The 20,697-nt window shown below is 47.2% G+C and overlaps 1 protein-coding gene across 2 annotated transcripts in view; it reads right to left on the bottom strand.

Annotated features, from left to right (window-relative positions):
- Positions 1-20,697, bottom strand: part of PNPLA7 (patatin like domain 7, lysophospholipase) — a 68,957-nt gene that overhangs the window by 37,325 nt on the left and 10,935 nt on the right. For both annotated transcript variants that reach the window (XM_081967213.1, XM_081967212.1), the window contains exons 5-18: positions 20,027-20,115; positions 19,004-19,144; positions 18,479-18,638; positions 17,340-17,420; positions 13,993-14,121; positions 13,691-13,771; positions 12,932-13,076; positions 11,856-11,939; positions 11,377-11,462; positions 9,629-9,787; positions 8,241-8,318; positions 6,695-6,900; positions 4,145-4,276; positions 2,725-2,848 (exon numbers count right to left, since the gene is read on the bottom strand). In XM_081967213.1, coding sequence (XP_081823339.1) covers positions 2,725-2,848; positions 4,145-4,276; positions 6,695-6,900; positions 8,241-8,318; positions 9,629-9,787; positions 11,377-11,462; positions 11,856-11,939; positions 12,932-13,076; positions 13,691-13,771; positions 13,993-14,121; positions 17,340-17,420; positions 18,479-18,638; positions 19,004-19,144; positions 20,027-20,115 — 1,695 coding nt within the window. The remainder of the gene's footprint in view (positions 1-2,724; positions 2,849-4,144; positions 4,277-6,694; positions 6,901-8,240; positions 8,319-9,628; positions 9,788-11,376; positions 11,463-11,855; positions 11,940-12,931; positions 13,077-13,690; positions 13,772-13,992; positions 14,122-17,339; positions 17,421-18,478; positions 18,639-19,003; positions 19,145-20,026; positions 20,116-20,697) is intronic.

Consider the following 20,697-nt stretch of genomic DNA (forward strand, 5'->3'; position numbering starts at 1 on the left):
TATTATATTCCATTCCATTCTTTCTATTCTGTTCTGTTCTGTTCCATATTTCTAACTCTATTCCTATTCCATTTCCTTTTCCATTTCCTTTTCCATTTCCTTTTCCATTTCCTTTCCATTTCCTTTTCCATTTCCTTTTCCATTTCCTTTTCCATTTCCTTTTCCATTTCCTTTTCCATTTCCTTTTCCATTTCCTTTTCCATTTCTAATTCCAATTCCTATTCTATTCTATTCCATTCCATTCCAATCCAATCCATTCAATTCCATTCCATTATTTCTGTTCTGTTCCATATTTCTATTCTAGTCTATTCTATATTTCTATTTCTAATTCTAATACTTCTAATTCTAACTCTATTCCTATTCCATTTCTCATTCCCATTCCCATTCCCATTCCATTTCTATTCTATTCTATTCTATTTCTATTCCATTCTTTAAAGAGTAAGTTAATTGGCTCTCTATTTGAGGTAAGGAATCTTCTTCGGATTTCAACCCAGCGTTGAAATCAAGCCCTCCAAGGGAAATTGCTATTTGCATCGTGGACAAAATGAGGGATTAATCACATCATTAATTTTTTTTTCTGGTCCAGATAAAAATCCTTTTTACATTCTCAAGAGGCAGGGCACTTAAACCACTTACACAAACGCGCGAGCGTTTTGGTGCTTTTGCAAAAAGCTTGGAAATCAGTCGAGGGAAGGGCCGGTTAATTAAGCTTTTAATTAGCCAAGATCGATTCTTATTGATGGCTGGTTGCTGGGGTTTTTTTTTTTTTTTTTGGTTACCATTCAAAGCAAACAAAAAGAAAATCCTTCTAAGTGGAGAAGGTTTGGGTACTTATTCAAGATTATATTCTCAATTACCATCAATCTTTCAAAAAGCCTTTAGAATACCTGAGGCTCTCTGCGTTCCAATAAGAATGATAAAAATCAAGGTAAAGGTTCCCCTCCCGCCTATGTGATAGTCGTTCCCAACTCTACGGGGCAGTGTTAATCTCCGTTTCAAAGCTGAAGAGCCAGCACTGTCCAAAGACGTCTCTGAGGTCGTGTGGCCGGCGTGACTCAACGGCGAAGGCGCACAGGACGCTGTTCCCTTCCCGCCAAAGGTGGTTCCTATTTTTCTACTTGCATTTTTTATGTGCTTTCGAACTGCTAGGTTGGCAGAAGCTGGGACAAGTCACGGGAGCTCATTCCGCCCTAGGGATTCAAACCGCCGAACGGCCAACCTTTCAGATCGACAAGCTCAGCGTCTTAGCCAATGAGTCCCCTTTTATTACTATTTAGCAATGGAGCAGGAAGAGTCGCAAAATGGGGGGGACAAAACCCGTTTCACAAATTTCTCACTCAGCAACGCTAACTTTGGGCTCAAGGGTGGATCGTACGTTGAGAGCTCCCTGCGTTGCATTTGCAAAGGCCCGCTTGACGCTTGACTTCAATCGCTTGAGTCTCGATCTTCCTTCTCGGCAGGAGGAAAGCTAGCGGGTACGAGAGACAAGAAATCCTTTTTCAGATCCCAGCCAAGAGAAACGCAAGCGGTTTGCTCCTTGCCCTCCTTCGCGCTAATATTTATGAGCTGAATTAACTAGAAAGTTTAGAACCGGCGCATTTGATCCCTCTCTCCTGGAGCATATAATGGAATTTGTTGCCTCACCAGCTGGCTTTGAGCAGTTCTTGTTAATTTAATTTCAGATGCGCCGTGATATATCACCAGCGCCGGGGCAGCCTGGCACTGCGGAAGCCGCTTTCTTTGGCTGAAGAGTTTGCTTAAAGTGAAGTTGACCGTGACTCACAGACGTGAATTGTATTGTTCTGACCGAGGCTTCCCGAGAGCATGAAGCAAACTCCCGACAAAAAAACCTTTTATTAATTCCCTGTGAATTCTGCTCACTCACATCCAGCAAAGTCTTTCGAGGGAGGATTTACACTCGCAAACATATCGGGATAACATCCAACCATCCCTGGCCTACGTCACCTCCAACATGACTTCAAGGTCCCTTCCGATTCTGTGATTCTGTGATTCTGTCTCTTGCTCCAGCAGGGGGCTAGACTAGATGAACTCCAAAGTCCCTCTTGTGGTCTGCCAGTGGCCTACGGAGTTGGCAACAGAGCCGGACAGTGAGGAGGTTGGGGAGGAAGATGGGCCAGTCCTGGAGTCTGGGGAAGGCTCTGATGAGGGCTCTGTGTCGGAGGCAGAGAGGGGGCCAGGGCCGTCTGACAGTTATCAGCTGCCTTCAGAGTCAGACATCGGTGAGGCAGACAAACAGCTGGAGCCTGTTTCCAGCGTGCGCATGCGCAGAGTTGCCAGACAAAGGGAGCAGCTAAAGAACAGGGGTCGACTTGGGAGTAAGGCCACAGGTGGACGATGAACGGCCCCTCCCAGAGGAAATAAAAGAGGAGCGAAAGGGGAGTGGAGTTTGCAGGAGACTATTACTTCGCTTCATTGGTTCGTGACTCTCTGAGACTCCTTGCAAGGTTTTGCAGATATCAACCTTTTAGCTCTCCAAGCCAGATAAGGTCTGTGACTGTAAATCCTCCTTTGAAACATTTTGCTGGATGTGAATGAGCAGAATTCACAGTCAATTAATAAAAGGAGTTTTTGTCGGGACCAGGAGTTTGCTTCAGGCTCTTAGGAAGCCTCGGTCAGAACAGTCCCTTGTGATTTTGTGACTGTCACGCGATCTCCGCTAAAAGCCCCAGGCAGGACTGTCAGCCGGCCCCCTCCTGTCCTTACCACGCCAATCAGGTCCCCCCGTCCGTATTCTCCGGTCAGGTGTTTTTTCCCGTCGTCCAACCGGATGACCGAGCGGAGACGTCCGTTCAGGACAATGTAGGTACAGTCTGAATGATCCCCTTGCCTAGAAAGGAGAATGAGATTAGGGGAAAGGAAGGTTAGTTGTGAGAAGGAAAGGTCTTGGGAACAGGGAAAAGAGGATGGACCCACTAGGAAAAGGAAGTTTCATGGAGTCCTGAGAAAGAAGGAATGCGTGGAAAATGTCCAGAAAGCATGAAAAAGAACACAAAAGTGTGAAAACCTACTGTTATGTGTGGAAAAGTGTGTTGTGGCTGGCAGCAGAGCCCAGGACAGTGAGGAGGGTTGGGGAGGAAGATGGGCCAGTCCTGGGGGCTGAGGAAAGCTCAGATGAGGGCTCCGCATCAGAGGCAGAGAGGGAGCTAGACAGCAGTGAGGCAGAAGAACAGCTGGAGCTTGTTCCCAGTGTGCGCGTGTGCAGAGCTGCCAGAAGACAAGAACAACTAAGTAAGCAGGGTTGACTTAAGAGTAAAGCCACTCCTTGGAGGTGATTGGCCCCTCCCAGAGGAGGCAAAAGAGGAGCGACTGGGGAGGGGGCTTTTGCAGGAATCAATTCGTTCCTTTGGTCCAGAAAGTTCTGTTTGTGATTATAAGAGACTCTGCGTCAAGTGTTGCCTTGCCCTGCGTTTGGAAACTCGTTATCTGGCAGCTCTCCAAGCGAGATAAGGTTCGTGTTGATGAATATTCCTCTGAAAGACTCTTTGCCAAGCCTTGCAGACTGTGAATGAAAGGTATTCATTCCAGTCCTGTAAATAAAAGAGGCTTTGTTGGGATCAAGACTTTGCTTCTTGCTTTCAAAGGAAGCCTGGGTCCGAACAGACTGTAGGAAAGCAATCCTCTGGATTTTATTTGCTGTGCGGTAGTCCTCGACGTACGACCGTTGGCTTGGTGACTTTTCAAAGTCACAACGGTGCAGAAAAAAATAGACTTATACACCGCTTCACAGGGCTCTACAGTTTATAGAGGCAACAAAAAATCGGAGTCCACATTTTACCAACCTCAGAAAGGATGGAAGGCCGAGTCGACCTTGAGCCAGGTGAGACTCGAACCACCAAGGTGGCTTTCGGCCAGTCCTCACGCTTACGACCCTTTCAGCATCCATGCACGCACCTGATCGCCACTGGGCAACCTTCCCGGCGGGCTTCCACCAAGCAAAGTTGACGGCAGGGTAGAGGGAGCCCTGCGACGTCTCCCTTAAGGACGGTGGCGCTTCGCTTCACGACTTCAGCAATAGAGTTTGGGTGCCCCACAACAGCTTGTTAATTTGCCAGCAGCTATTGCGGTCGTTAAGTCGAGGACTCTCCCTTCTTTGGTCCTTGGGCGATTCCCGAGCGGTTCCTACCTGTAAACGGCGCGTCCAGCTTCTACCTCCATCCAATCCAGGGCGAAGTCGATTTGCCTCACAAAGGGTGACATGCGCTTCACCACCATATGAGCTACACCCAGGACGACTGTGGGCTGCTCCCGCATGATCCTGGAAGGAGAGACCGACCAGAAAGGTTCACCCATGGGGGAGGGGAGGGGAGGGGAGGGGAGAGATGAACCCCAAAGGGGCTCATTCAAAGCATTGGGATGCTAAGCGGTTAAGAATATGGTTCTTTGCAAGGCCCCCACATACAATATGGGTAGTTCTCGGCTTACAGCTATTCACTATAGTAACCGTTCGAAGTGGCAGCGGCGCTAAAAAAGACACTTACAACCAGTCCTTGCGCTTATGACCGTCACAGCATCCCTGCAGACATGTGATCAAAATCCAGGCACTTAGCAACTGGCATGTATGCATGTATGTATAAATCTCTCTCCCCCAAACATATATCTATCTATCTATCTATCTATCTATCTATCTATCTATCTATCTATCTATCTATCTATCTAGCATATATATATATCTATCTCTATCTATCAATCATATCAATCAATCATATTTATCTATCAATCATATCTATCTATCTATCTCTATCACCTATCTATCTATCTATCTATCTATCTATCTATCTATCTATCTATCTATCATCTACCTACCTACCTACCTACCTACCTATCATATCTATCTATGATATCTATCAATCAATTAATCTATCATATCTATCTATCAAGCATATCTATCTATCTATCTCTATCTATCAATCATATTTATCTGTCAATCATATCTATCTATCTCTATCTCTATCTATCTATCTATCTATCTATCATATCTATCTATCTCATATCTATCTATCTATCTATCTATCTCTATCTATCTCTATCTATCTATCATATCTATCTCTCTCTATCTATCTATCTATCTATCTATCTATCTATCTATCTATCATATCTATTATCAATCTATCATATCTATCTATCTCTATCTATCTATCATATCTATCTATCATATCTATCATATCTATCTATCTATCTATCTATCTATCTATCTATCTATCTATCCATCATATCTATCTATATCTATCTATCAATCTATCAATCGACCAATCTATCTAGCTACCTAGCGATCCATCCATCCATCTCTTTTCATCCCCCCTTTATTATTTTATAAGGAACTCAAGGTGGCAAGCATATCTAATGCTCCTTCCTCTTTCTATTCTCCCCACGACAACAACCCTGTGACGTGGGGTGGGCCGAGGTGGGTTGAGAGGCAAGGACCTGATCTGAACCTCTTCGCCTCTTCTCCACGCATCCCAATGATAGTTTAATTAAAGCTGGCTCCAAGAGCCCTCCTACCCTGCCCTTGGTTAGGAGACAGGGACCCTGTATTTAGCACATCGCAGCTGGGTGTCAAGCTTAAGTATGCAATTAGCTGGCAGCTGCTCCAGACTTAATCCTGCGGTGGCAGAGGCATGCCACAGGCAAAAAGCCGGCACATCCCTGCTCAACTGGTTCTGTTGACGTTCCCCTGGGCAGGAGGAGACAATGGTGGTCCTTGTTCCATTGCCTTCTTCTCTGCCCTTTAGTGAAACTTTGGGGTATGGACCAGCAAGAGACCAGCAAAATCTTTACCCCCCAAAAAAGGCAACTTTTAAGGACTGGAGAAAAAAAAATAGAAAGACGTCAATGCTTTAAGGGTCCCTTAGTGGCTAAGACGCTGAGCTTGTCGACCAGAAAGGTCGGCGGTTTGAATCCCCAGCGCCGCGTAACGGAGTGAGCTCCCGTGACTCATCCCAGCTTCTGCCAACCTAGCAGTTCGAAAGCAAGTAAAAAATGCAAGTAGGAAAATAGGAGCCACCTTTGGTGGGAAGGGAACAACATTCCGTGCGCCTTTGGCATTGAGTCATGGCGGCCACATGACCACGGAGATGTCTCCGGACAGCGCTGGCTCTTCAGCTTTGAAAGGGAGATGAGCACCACCCCCTAGAGTCAGGAACGACTAATACGTATGTGCAAGGGAAACCTTTTAAATGCTTTAAGCTAGGCAAGAGGGAATTCTAGTATCAGCTCGCCTGCTAGATGTTAAGAAGTCAATCCTTCTATTCAAATGGAGAATATAGGCAGTCCTCAACTTGCGACCTCATTCGAGCCCAACCTTTCTGTCTGCTAAGCGAGACATTTGCGAAGGGAGTTTTGTCCCGTTTTGCGACCTCCCTTGCCACGGTGGCTAAGTGAGTCACCGCAGTTGTTAAGTCGGTAACACAACTTTGCTGGTCAGAAGGCCGCAAAAGGGGATCGTGTGAACCCCTCACCTCCCCCCCACCCCCCGCAGGGTTTTATGACCGTCCTAATTGAAAATCGGTAGCCAAGTGTCCGAATTTTGATTGTGTGTCTATGGGGAGGCTGCAACAGTCGTGAGTGTGAAAAACTTTTTTTTCCATGCCCATTGTAACTTTGAACAGTCACTAAATGGACGGTTGTCAAGTCGAGGACTGCCCGTAGAAGAGGAAGAAGGGAAGGAGGGACTCACTCGTAAAAGTGGGACTTGGAGATAGCCAGGAAGGTGCAATCGCGGTTAGCCTTGATGGTGAAGATGAGAGGCTCCCCCGTGAGGACCGCGAGTTGCCCCACCAGCTCCCCTGGGTGGGTCAGGAACAGGCAGGTCTCTTCCTCCGAATCGATCTTCCGCTGGTAGACGTGCAAAACCCCCGAGATCACAAAACGGATGCTGACATCCTACGAGAGAGCAAGTCAAACGCACCCGTCGTTCGCAGGAAGGCCGAACCTTCCTGCTGGCGGCATTGGAACAATTTTTACAGAAGATTTTTTTACATTTTCGAGCCGTGTGTCCGACAGCAGCCCCCCCCCACAAAAAAGCTACCATATTTTTCGGAATATAAGACGCTCCGGGGTATAAGAGGCACCTTCGTTTTTGGGGAGGAAAATAAGCAAAAAAAATATTCTGCTTCTGCCTACCAGCATCCATGGTACTCATCTGGCGAGCGTCCTGTCAGAGTGTGAGAGAGTTGAGGGCTGTTTGGAAACAAGCAGTATTTGCTGTGTGAGCAACAAGGAAGGCGAAGCAAGGAGCCTGGGCGTGGCTTGTTCTGTACTAAAGCTGCAGGCTGTGCTGATCTCTGAAACTAAAACTGAAAGTGAAACTTCTCTCCTCTGCTGAACGTTGGAAAACCTGCTTTTGGTATTGTATATTTACTTCATGTGTTATATTATCTATAAAGAGATGCTACTGAATCCTGCTGACTGTGTGTGCTTTCTGAATGTGATTGCCGCTGCAAACTCTCACACATCCTTGCAGCAAATAGCGAACAGCCAAGTCAGCTTCAGCACATTATTGCTGCCTGCTTCAGCAGGAGCAGCTGATTGGCGGGTGAATCAGCTTCCCGGAATACCCCCAATCAGTTATCCCAGGCTGCAGGGATTGCCCCAGACCATCTCCTCCTCTGTGCCTTGCGTTTTTGGCTACATTCAATGTATAAGACGCACCCAAATTTTCACCTTCTGGGGGGGGGGGGGGGGGGGGGAGAGAAAGTGTGTCTTATACTCCAAAAAATACGGTAATACAATCCTGGTGTCAGGGTTCTGAGAGATGCCCTAATTAAATCATGTGCCTCCAGACAAGCTTCAAAAGAAATCCAATTATTTATTAGGAGCTCCGTGTCGACATGTTCCCAAATGAAGCCAGTTCTGACCCCATGTAATTTACAGCCCTAATCATGACTTTGTTTTCCCCCTCCCCCTCCCCCCAGTGTGTGTCATCAATCACATTCGCCAATGGAGCAATTTCATGGGTTGTAGAGATCACTCCCCTCCGGCTGCTGCGGGTAACCCTTGGAGACAGCCTTGAGAAAGCTATGTCTGGAATGTGCTCCTGTCTTTGGCTGCCGTGTTGCTTCGTTGGTTTCCCCTCCTCCTTGCCTATGGCAACTCGAAAGCAGGGCATGGATGCTTTGCGAGTTGACACATGGCTTGTTATAAACAGAGGCACAGGATCTGCCATTTTGGCCCAACCTCACTCTCGCGCCCATTCACACCTTATCCGTGTGTTTGACACTTACCTGGTCACCTTGCCGTGACACCATCGTCCCTGCAGTGACCTGATGAAGGGTCACTTTCCCATTCAAGAGAGAGAGATCCTAAACAAGCATTAAAAAAAAACATAAAAGCATTTTTAAAAAGCTTAAAAGAACACTTGTCTCTTTTCTAAGCACTGGAAACGAAACTGGATCTCAGGATGCCACTGCAGAAGTCCCTACATTCTAACTGGATGGCAGGACACGCTGGAGTGAGATCACAGCACAGAGGTGAGCAAACGTTGAACCAGGGGAGAAAAAAAAAACACCCAAGGAATTGAGTTTCAGAAATGGAGCTGCTGAAGATTCGCTATTCGGAAGGTAGGAGAAGCGGAAGAAGTCACGTTTTTTAAAAGTTCTACAGCCAAGGGGACAACAGATTCATCCACAAGTCCTTCTGACTCACCTTGAAGGATTCATAGATGCATCTTCAGAGATTCGGCACAGCAATAATCTTTACTTTTAAAAACAACATACCTGCTGCGTGGCCTGAATCTGAAAACGACATTTAACACAGCACAAATTCTGACTAAAACTGAGATCGGCATATGTGGGCGTGATTGGGGTAGACTGCAGGGATGATACAGAAATATAATGTTATGTCATTTTTGTTGTGGCCCACCGGCGGCCAGCGGAGCTGGCAGCAGAGTCTGACAGTGAGGAGGGTTGGGGAGGAACATGGGCCAGTCCTGGGGGCTGAGGAAAGCTCAGACGAGGGCTCTGAATCGGAGGCAGAGAGGGAGCTATACAGCAGTGAGGCAGAGGAACAGCTGGAGCCTGTTCCCAGTGTGCGCATGCGCAGAGCTGCCAGAAGACAAGAACAATTAAGAAGGCAGGGTTGACTTGGGAGTAAAGCCACACCTTGGAGGTGATTGGCCCTGCCCAGACGAAACAAAAGAGAAGCGAATTGGGGGGGGGGGAGGCTTTTGCAGGAAACAAGTCATTCATTTGGTCGTTTCAAGAGTGAAAAGTTCTGTTTGTGACTATAAGAGACTCTGTGCCAAGTTTTGCCTTGCCCTGCGTTTGATAACTAGTTATTTGGCAGCTCTCCAAACGAGATAAGGTTCGTGTTGATAAATATTCCTTAGAAAGATTGTTTGCCAAGCCTTGTGGACTGTGAATGAAAGGAATTCACAGTTGGGTAAATAAAAGGGGTTTTGCCAAGCCCCAAACTCTGATTCTTGCTTTTTAAGGAAGCCTGGCTCAAAACGATAGTATTCTATTTTACATATTTATGCGTTAAATTATTGTAATTTATCCTATAACTATTGTTATTATGAATTTAGTGGTCCCTGAGATCCAAAAGGTTGGGGAGCTCCTTCTCCAGAGGGTTGGCTTCCACCCAAATGTCCCCTTCCGCTAAGATCACTCACATCCAGCTTCATTAAGGTCAACAGATCCTTCTTGGCAGCTTCTAAGATGGTGTTGACCTGCTTGGTGACACCGGATTCCTGGACGGGCGTGTCGTTCTGTGTGTAATGGAAGATGGCTGAGGGCATTTCAGTCACCGTCACAGTTTTCTTCGAGGTGGGCTGTGGGGCGAGGAGGAAGGTGTGGGGGGGAATAGAAAAGACCAGAGGTCACTTTTCACACTGCAGATTAAGAACATAACTACAAATAATCAGCTTACACTGAGGCATCCTTATTCCCTGACAAAATACAATACAATACAATACAATACAAAACAATACCATAGCAGAGTTGGAAGGGACCTTGGAGGTCTTCTAGTCCAACCCCCTGCCTAGGCAGGAAACCCTATACCGTTTCAGACAAATGGCAAAAGAAGAGAAGAAAAGAGAATAAGAAAAGAAGAGAATATAGAATAGAAGTAGAGTAGAGCAGAGTAGAATAGAATAGAAATAATAAAAATAGAAACAATAGAATAGAATAGAAAAAAAATAGAATAGAATAGGAATAGGAATAGAATAGAAATAGAGTAGAGTAGAGTGTAGTAGAGTAGAATATAAAATAAGAGAAGATAATATAGAGTAGTAGAATAGAATAGAATAGAATAGAATAGAATAGAATAGAATAACAGAGTTGGAAGGGACCTTGGAGGTCTTCTAGTCCAACCCCCTGCCTAGGCAGGAAACCCTATACCACATCAGACAAATGGCAAAAGAAGAAAAGAGAATAAGAAAAAAAGAGAATATAGAATAGAAGTAGAGTAGAGCAGAGTAGAATAGAATAGAAATAATAAAAATAGAAATAATAGAATAGAAAAGAAATAGAATAGAATAGAAATGGAAATGAAATAAAAATAGAAATAGAAATAGAAATAGAGTAGAATATAGAATAAGAGAAGATAATATAAGCAGTAGAACAGAATAGAATAGAATAGAATAGAATAGAATTTAGGAATGGAATCAGAATAGAATAGGGAATAGAATAGAATAGAATAGAATAGAATTAAAAATAATAGAAATAGAAACAGAAATAGAATAGAAATAGAATAGGAGACCCGAGAGAGGGAAATGAAACTTGCTCTAAGCGTCAATAAATCAGGAGCAACCAAATTAAATATTTCAGAGTCGAGACAGTCAACAGCCTGCAGGGAGATAGATATTCCTTTTGATAAGGCCAAACATCGCCGAGGTCACAAGGTTTTATTTTCTTCCCCACCGCTGGCATCAACACAGCGAAATTGATTTTTCAAAAAAGACCCAAAAACCCCCCACCCCACAGTTGGTGGTTTTAATATGGTTACCTCACCCGATGTCTCCAAATGGGGTAAATTAAGAATACCCCTGCCCACATACACCCAGGTGGAAGAGGGGAGGAAAAAAACAGCTCACCATGGAAGGAGAGGTGCAGCCGAAAGACGGGAGGAAAAGCAATAGGACGATAGATAAAAAAATAAAGAGAGAGACTGTTGAAAAGGAGAACTCTAAGGTTGGGAGATTTATTGACTGCAGGAGGCTGCCAGGGAAGTCGGCAAGGTGGCTGTTGTTGAGATCAAATCAACAACAAACAAACAAATGAGCCATTTTGACATGTTAGGCTTTTAAAAGCCAATTTTTTCCCCCTAAACTGGAGGGGTGGAAGAGAACCCTGGGCTGTGAATATTCTCTCCTCTAGGTACTTCGATGCAGAAGGAAGGGAGGAGGCGAAGGGAGGGTACCTTATATGCAGTTGTGTCAGAGGAGGAAGTCTCCATTTCGATCCGGTGTCTGTCGCTGATGGTTTCCACATCTGGTTTTACTCCACCTGAGTGATGTGCAGATAAAGCACAGAGAAGGGCTTACTTCACACTCTACTTTTCCACCCATCCCCCCTCTTAAATTCAGAGGCTTGGCAACTGGCATGTACTTATGACGGTTGCAGTGGCCCGAAGTCACGCGATTTCCCCATGGGGAAGCCGGATTGACTTAACGACTCGGCTACTCAATGATTCACTTAACAACTGCGGCAGGAAATGGTGTAGAACAGGGCAACGCACACTTGACAAAGGTTTCGCTTAGCAACAGGGCTTTTTTTTGTTACTACGTGAAACAACGGCAGCGTTGTCCAGAGGAGGTCATAAAACACAGGGCAGGACTCACTTAGCAACCACAAAATTTGGGGCTCGGCTGCGGTCGTAAGCCGAGAACGCGCGCTCACCTGCAGCCTCCGTATATCCGAAGGGGATGTTCAGAGATAAGCTTCTTCGAAGCAGAAGGTCTGAGCCGGGGAGTTTTCCAAAATCTGCAATTGGGAGCATCACAGGTGAGTTTCCCAGCAAAGGAATTTGCTAGCAAGTGTAAATAATCCACCTTGAAAGAAAATAGGGTCAGAGGGCCAGGCCGTATTGGGGAGGGGTTGGTTGGAGGGGAAGGCAACTGTGACACTCTCTAAAGCAGGATTGAGGCCTCACTCACTGGGGTGGCCTCTGCTGTCCTCTTTCAAGCTAACCCAACCCCACGATAAGGGAGAGAGAGAGAGAGGAGGAAAAAGAAGGGAAGGAAGGAGGGAAAGCAAGAGAAGAAAGGAAGGAAGAAAGGAAGGAAGGAAGGAAGAAAAAAGAAAGAGGGAGGGAGGGAAAGAAGGAGGGGAAAAAAAGGAAGGCAAGAAAGGCAGGCAGGAAGGAACAAACAAACGAAGAACGGAAGGGAAACCAAGAGAAGAAAGCAAGAAAGAGGGAGGGAGAGAAAGCAAGAGAAGAAAGAAAGAAAGAAGGAAGAGAGGAAGAGAGAGGGGAAGAGAGAGAGGGGGGAAAAGGGAAGGGAAGGAAGCAAGGAAGAAAGGAAAGAAGGGAGAGAAAGCAAGAGAAGAAAGCAAGAAAGAGGGAAGGAGAGAGAGAAAGAGAGAGGGAGAGAGGGGGGGAAGAAGGGAGGGAAGGGAGGGAGGGAGGGAGGAAAGGAGAGAAACCAAGAGAAGAAAGCAAAAAAGTAAGAAAGAGGGAGGGAGGGAGGGAGGGAGGGAAAGAAAGAAAGAAAGAAAGGGGGATAGAGAGAGAAAGGAAAAAGAAGGAAGGGTAAGGAGGAAGGAAGAAAGGGAGAGAAACCAAGAGAAGAAAGAAAGAAAGAGGGAGGGAGGGATAGAAAGCAAGAGAAGAAAGAGAAGAAAAAGAAGAAAGAAAGAAAGAAAGAAAGAAAGAAAGAAAGAAAGAAAGAAGAGAGAAAGAGGGTGGGGATATGCAGAAGCCTTGCGGACGCAGCCTCTCCCGACTGCAGCCCCGCCCGAGGGCCAAACGTCACCTGTGGTCTCCAGGGAGGCGTGTCTCTCCAGCCTCTCCGCCCGCTCCTCCTCCGACAGGTTGGACAGCTGCCTCTTGACCACGCGGCTGGGGTTGCCCCCGGAGGTGACGCTGGCGATCGAGACCAGGGGGATGGCCTGGCTCTCCTGGGAGGCGGGAGAGGCGTGACCAAAAACATTTGGGTCAGGAAGCCCTGGGACTGGATGGGCAGCCACAGAGAGCCCAAAAACGGCACCCCCGTTCTCCAATTCCCCACAACTGGCAGACCACTGGCAGACTATAACACCTTCCCTCTTTCCTTTCCTCTCTCCCTCGTTCCATCTATCTATACCTGATATCCATTCATCTTAGCTATTCATCTGTTCAATGTATTTATTTATCATTCAATTTATCTAGCCATGTATCTGTTGTCATCCTTCTCCATCCATCTAACCATTCTACCTAATCTATCCACTCAACGTAGCTATCTATTCATTGTACATCCAACACATTCTCTCTCTCTCTCTCTCTCTCTCTCTCTCTCTCTCTCTCTCCCTCCCCCCACTCTCTCTCATTAAATTTACTGACCAACAAGAACTGCCTGTATGTGGGAAGGGTTTAGAGGCCATCAAACTCAGGCCACCCATTTCCACAGCACTTCTAGCCGACCATCCCCTTGGGCAGAGGGAAGGGTGGACTACAGGACCTCCGAGCTCCCTTCCCGCCCTCTGATCCCACGTCCCCCAAATTTACCAGTTCTCCACTGCCATCTTTCACTTACCGAACTGAAGAGTTCGGTGGTCAGTCCCAGATAGTTGTGCAAAGCCAAGAAGGTGACCCTCTGCAGTCTTACCATGATGATCTAGGCAGAGAGAAAGCAGAAGTGATGGTTTGTATGCTTTTCCGTCTGGCCCAGGTCTGGCCCAGATTCTACCCCAACCTTACCCCAGCCACCACACTGTGTAAGCAAAGCGATCCAGACAATACACTGGTCATAAAGCACTTATATATGGAAAATGTTTCAATAAGCTGTTTAAAAAAAAAAAAAAAACGTGTTCCGGAGGAGAATCAGACCAGCCTTACTTGCACGACCCTGACGAGAGTCTCCGGATATTTCTGGAAGACGTCTTGAAATGCGTTGGCCGGGAGACGCAGAATGGTGGATTGTATCGCGGCTCGAGCAGAGACGGTTTTATACGGAGCAGGATGGCCCTAGGAGGGAGAAGAGGCCCGACATGTTTTTGCCACACAAGTCGTCTTCGGTTTACATTCGTTTGGTGACCGAAGTTACGACGGCACTGGAAAAAAACGGGCCCTGTAACCGATTCTCACACTTATGGCTCTTGCAGCGTCCCCGTGGTCACGTTTTGAATTCGGACACTTGGCATGATTCACTGAAGTGATTCACTTAACAGCCGCGGCAAAAAAACGGTCATAGAATGGAGCTGTCAACGTTCCGACTGACGAGCCCAACCGAAGCAAGCAGAGGGAAGAGGTTCCAATCTCTGAATGCATAACTTTATTGAGGACGTCATTTCGGGACCGATGAGGGCAAAACCAGATCTAACTAATTCCCGCGCAAACCCACGTAATTAAAATATAGGATTCTCCTTCCCCCTATTAGAGCCGGTCCCATTGAGTCTCTTCGTACTGCTATGAGAAAAAGTCTGTGGCTTTGGCGAACCCCTGCTGAGGTGTCCTTGGGTCTCACAGCTCGTCTTCTTGATGTCTGGAGCCTACATTCCATCTCACCCTTCCCTCCCTCTTGGTTCATTGGCAAGCGGAGAAGCGACAGTAATTTTAGAAGCCAGGATTGAAGCGTTGAGTCTCAAGGCGGGGGAGAAAGTAGAGGAAAACAGAACGGGACAATTGTCACTGCTTGCTGAGAAAGTTTGCCCGTGTTATTTATGGCAGAGATTTTCCATAATTGAACGTGAAGGTGACCAAGGAGTGTTTTTAATCCTGCAGAAAGGAGGTGATTGTTTTCATCCTTGAGCTGTCACCGCTCCTGCCCAGAAGAAATGATTCCTTATTGTTATGAAGGCTGGGCTGATGTATTGTGCTAATCACGGCTTACACGATCACATTTATTCAATTTATTACAACTGGCTGGCTTTCCTCATTAGGCGAAGCTGTAAAGATGATGGACAGGCGGCAACAGCTTCCACGGCGTGTCCAAAATAGAACAAGCCACAAAGAATGGGTGGTTTGGTCGGGTGGTTAGAGCACAAGCTTCGAGAACAGGAGACGGTGAGCTTAAGTCATTGAAATGGGTGACTTTGGGCCAATCACCAGGAGCCTGGGAGTTCTAGTACTGCCTTAGGCATGAAAGACTGGGTGACTTTGGGCCAATCACCAGGAGACTGGGAGTTCTAGTCCTGCCTTAGGCATGAAAGCCAACTGGGTGACTTTGGGCCTATCACCAGGAGACTGGGAGTTCCAGTCCTCCTTTAGACATGAAAGTCAGCTGGGTGACTTTGGGCCAATCACCAGGAGACTGGGAGTTCTAGTCCTGCCTTAGGCATGAAATACTGGTGACTTTGGGCCAATCACCAGGAGACTGGGAGTTCTAGTCCTGCCTTAGGCATGAAAGCCAGCTCAATGACTTTGGGCCAATCACCAGGAGCCTGGGAGTTCTAGTCCTGCCTTAGGCATGAAAGCCAGCTTGATGACTTTGGGCCAATCACCAGGAGCCTGGGAGTTCCAGTCCTCCTTTAGACATGAAAGTCAGCTGGGTGACTTTGGGCCAATCACCAGGAGACTGGGAGTTCTAGTCCTGCCTTAGGCATGAAATACTGGTGACTTTGGGCCAATCACCAGGAGACTGGGAGTTCTAGTCCTGCCTTAGGCATGAAAGCCAGCTTGATGACTTTGGGCCAATCACCAGGAGACTGGGAGTTCCAGTCCTCCTTTAGACATGAAAGTCAGCTGGGTGACTTTGGGCCAATCACCAGGAGACTGGGAGTTCTAGTCCTGCCTTAGGCATGAAATACTGGTGACTTTGGGCCAATCACCAGGAGACTGGGAGTTCTAGTCCTGCCTTAGGCATGAAAGCCAGCTCAATGACTTTGGGCCAATCACCAGGAGCCTGGGAGTTCCAGTCCTGCCTTAGACATAAAGCCAGCAAGGTGACTTTGAGCCAATCATCAGGACATAGGGAGTTCTAGTCCTGCCTTGGGCATGAAATACTGGTGACTTTGGGCCAATTACTAGGAGACTGGGAGTTCTAGTCCTGCCTTAGACATAAAGCAAGCTAGATGACTTTGGGCCAATCACCAGGAGACTGGGAGTTCTAGTCCTGCCTTAGGAACGGAAGACTTGGGTGACTTTGGGCAAAGATCAGGGAAAAATTACGTTTGCTGATCGTGCCCTGGATTGAAACCTTGAAGCTCCACCACGCCAGGTCTTGCACGGTTCGAATACGGTGAATCTTTTCCTGTTCTTTCCTTTTGCCAGGACACACACAGCGTCCATCCTAAACCTGCCTCCCAGTCCCAAAAAATTGCTCCCACCACCACGTCTTTGCTCTTCCCAGCCTGGGAAAAAGTTCAAATCGCCCACTGTTTTCTGGGCAGCCTAATTGCCGCATCCCCAACCGGGGGGGGGGGGGGGGGAGGGATCAATTCTTAATTACAGGCGATAAAAAGATAATTTGAGTGCGAGCGTTGACTGGACATGAGCTGGCAAGGCTTGAATACGAGCCCCGGCGGAGGGAAGAAAGAGGAAGCCGCAGGATTGTGGAAGATTCTGGAAGGCTTTCAAACCCAGACCCACTGTGGTTGCTAGCGCAATCAAGTTTTGGGAAGAGCTCACCTACGGAAAGAGCTAAAAATGACTGCATAGGAACAGCTAAGAGAAACGTGCAATGAAGAATAAAGTTACCCTTAGGTAGTCCTTGACTTAAAACCAGTGGTGAAATTCAAATTTATTTACTACTGGTTCTGTGGGCGTGGCAGGGGAAGTCTACTGTAAAATCTTGGCAAGGAGTCCCGGAGAGTCACGAACCAATGAAGGGAACTAACTGCCTCCTGCAAACTCCACTCCCCTTTCGCTCCTCTTTTATTCCCTCTGGGAGGGGCCGTTCATCGTCCACCTGTGGCCTTCCTCCCAAGTCGACCCCTGTTCTTTAGCTCTTCCCTTCGTCTGGCAATTCTGCGCATGCGCACACTGGGAACAGGCTCCAGCTGTTCTTCTGCCTCACTGATGTCTGACTCCGGAGGCATCTGATAACTGGCATACGGCCCTGGTCCCCTCTCTGCCTCCGACACAGAGCCCTCATCCGAGCCTTCCCCAGACTCCAGGACTGGCCCATCTTCCTCCCCAACCCTCCTCACTGTCTGAATCTGCTGCCAGCTCCACTGGCGGGCCACAAGAGGGATAGAGCACCACTCGGAAAGCCCAGAGGGAGCCCAATGGGTTGCAGGCCTCACCGTGATGACGTCCAGAATGCTGAGAAGGCTGTGCACACTGTCTCCGGGCAAGACTTCTTTCACCACCATCTCAGTGCCGTCCTGGAGAAAGTTGAACAAAGAAAAGACGTATGCTCGAAGCCATGGCAAAGACAGGTTTAGGAAGGAAGAACAGCTGGGGTTCTTTGCAATCCGCCAAGCCCAAACCCAAACTAAGTTTACGGCTTCATTAGAGTGTGAATTCACCTTCCTCCTTCTAACAGAAATGGTTGGGTTGGGATTGGATTGGAATGGAGAGAGAAAGCAAACAGACTGATGGGAGGGTATCAGTGACCTTCATCCCAATTTTCTGAGTCAAAAGCTTTCTCTCTAGAGACCTTGAAGAAGGATCCTCCAGTGGACCTTTCCTGACCTCTTCTGAGGCTTGTGATGACAAATATTTGCCTGTGGGGCCCTCGGTGCTCTCTGAGCTGGGTTGTTTTCGTGCAGACATTTCACGACCAAACTGGCTATCACCTTCAGTTCCAAAAAAGAGTGGGGTTTGCAAGGAGGAGGAGGAGGAGGAGGAACAGCAGGAGGAGGGGGAGACCAACTATGGACTCCTTGGTGTTCTCTGAGGTTGGTTGTTTTCGTGCAGACATTTCATCACCCAAGTAGGTAACATCATCAGTGCTCCTATGACTTGCTCCCTGTTTATGTACAGTAGCTCTGAGCTTGGTTATTTGCTTGCAGACGTTTCGTTATCCAGTTAGGTAACATCACCAGTCTTGTGGGTGTGGTGATGTTACCTAGTTGGGTGATGTAATCCTCCTCCTCCTCCATTCCAGACACCTCACTCCCCTCTAGCACTGAAGTTGTTCTCTAGTTTGGTAATGAAACATCTCCAAGAAAACAACCAAGCTCAGAGAGTTTTCCTCCTCTTCCTGCTTCTCCTCCTCCTCCTCCTCCTCCTCCTTCCTCCTCCTCCTCCTCCTCCTTCAGTCCAGACACCCCACTCCCCTCTAGCACTGAAGTTGTTCTCTAGTTTGGTAATGAAACATCTCCAAGAAAACAACCAAGCTCAGAGAGCACACCAGGGACCCCTCCTTTCAGCCCTGAGCTCCAGATATTCCCTTCTAAACATCTGTCCTTCCGAAATCTCCTCCCAGAACGACCCTTACGCTCTCCTGGATGCAGACTTCCAACTTCCCGTCCTGCACGACGTATATGCTGTTATCCAGCTGTCCCGGCCGGAAGATATATTCCCCCTCGTGCAGCTGCACGAAAACCATGTGCTTGCACAGCTCCAGGAAAAGGGGCTTCTCGAAGTGACCCAGGACCCTGAGGAAAACAGATGAAGAGAGAAAAGAATTTGCAAAACCAAACGGAGCCCGAGACGAGAAGCCGAGCTGTGACTTTTGATTCCTAACCGCCCTCCCCGGAGGCCCTCCAGAAGCTTCCGGATCTTCTCTGAAGCCTCTAGAGCGCGAAAAACTGGCCCTACAGAGAAACCGGACGTTCGGGAACGTACTTCCGGTTCGACCGTAGGGTCGTCCTTATCGCCTCTTCATCTGATGGAGCAAAATTATCCTTCCATTTTTGTGGATGCATAATTCTGGCTGGCGTTATGATACGTAAGATTAGATATTGTGTGTGTGTGTGTGTGTGTGTGTGTGTGTGTGTTTGTTTTTTTCAAATTTCCCTACCGGACGTTTTTAAGCATGTAAAGGACTTCCGAAGGCAGGTGGGAGCTCTTGACGTCAAATTCCGTTAAATCAGCTTCCAGCAGGGAGGGAGGTGGGTCTTTGGGCTGCAGGATGGGAGATTCCTTCTTAAAGCGCAGAATCCTGCAAGGGAGAGCAAAAGAACAGTTTGCTGCTTCTTCTTTGGCTCTGGGAAGGATCCGGATCCTTCCTCTATCCTTTAACTACACTTCCTCCTCCTTCTCCAGGAGTGGGAGAGAGAGGGATGCTTTTCTGAAAAGCAAGAGATAGATTATTTCGGACTGGAAGACCTCCATGGTCCCTTCCAACTCTCTAAGTCTGTATTTTAAGGAGGAAATTATTGTTCTGATGCAGCCTTAGCAGAAGCAAGGAACAGACTCCTGGTCACGAAAAATCCCTCTTTTTATATACCTCTTGTGAATTAATGGCATTCACCCACCAAAAAGTCCAGGCAATATTCCTTCGAAGAGTTAGCTGCAGTAACAGACCTTATCAGTTCCTTGCAATAATTGCAAGGCCATGAGCTCCCAGCCGAAAGGCTGCAAATTAAGTTCTGGCAAGCAGTCGAAACACAATGAGCAAAATCTTCAGAAATACGAACTGTTGTCTCCTACGACCACCACTCCCTTTTCCTTCTATTTATTCCCCAGCCAGTGTCCGTCTTTGCTTTGCTTCCCGAGTCAACCCCTTGTCCTCCATTGTTCTCCTCTCCTAACTGCTCTGCGCGTACGTGCGTCTGGAACAGGCCCCAGCTGCTCTTCCACCTCATTCATCTCAGCCTCCAGCTGCCTCTTCGGCAGCTGCGAAATGTCAGACGGCCCTGGCCCCCTCTCTGCCTCCGACACAGAGCCCTCGTCAGAGCCTTCCCCAGAATCCAGGACTGGCCCATGTTCCTCCCCAACCTCCTCATCGTCTGAATCTGCTGCTGGCTCTGCCAGCAGTTGGCGGGCCACAACAATTATGTACAGTTTATCCAAAATGCCAAAATTGCCGTGTGAACCTTACCTCTTTGCCAAGTTCAACACCTTGGCCCTTTTCCGCATCCGCTGACGAGGCACCATGTTGCCGACCAGAGAGTTTGGCAGAGTTGTTACCTGCAAGGAAGAATGTTGATGGTGAAGAAAAGCATTCGGGAAAAATGCACCAGGCCTTAGGGTGGCAGAGTGAGTGACGACCATGCAACAATTAACACAACTTCCCCCACTGCACCAACAAAGATGTTTCACACAACTGCAGGGAACAAAGCTTACGTAAAAGCCGAAATTCTAAAGACCAATTGTTTCTGAGAAGTGTAGAAATCGCTTGCAAACATCTTACTGAGCTTTCAAATGTGTTTACAAAGGAAGCAGACGCCGAACGACAATTCAAATAATTCTCAATTTATGATCAGTCACTGAATAGAATATAGATTCTATATTCTACATTCTACATTATTCTATATTCTCCCTTCTACATTCTACATTATTCTATATTCTACATTATTCTACATTCTATATTCTATAATATAGAATATGAATTAGAAGTAGAGTACAGTAGACTAGACTAGACTAGAACAGAATAGGACTTGGAAGGAACCTTAGAGGTCTTCTAGTCCCCCCTGCTTAGGCAAGAAACCCTATACTACTACAGACAATAATGACCACGTTTTTCATTTAACAACCGCTGCGGGGGGGGGG

The sequence above is a fragment of the Natrix helvetica genome, assembly GCF_964273705.1.
Source record: "Natrix helvetica genome assembly, chromosome: 15".
In the NCBI taxonomy this organism is placed as follows: domain Eukaryota; kingdom Metazoa; phylum Chordata; class Lepidosauria; order Squamata; family Natricidae; genus Natrix; species Natrix helvetica.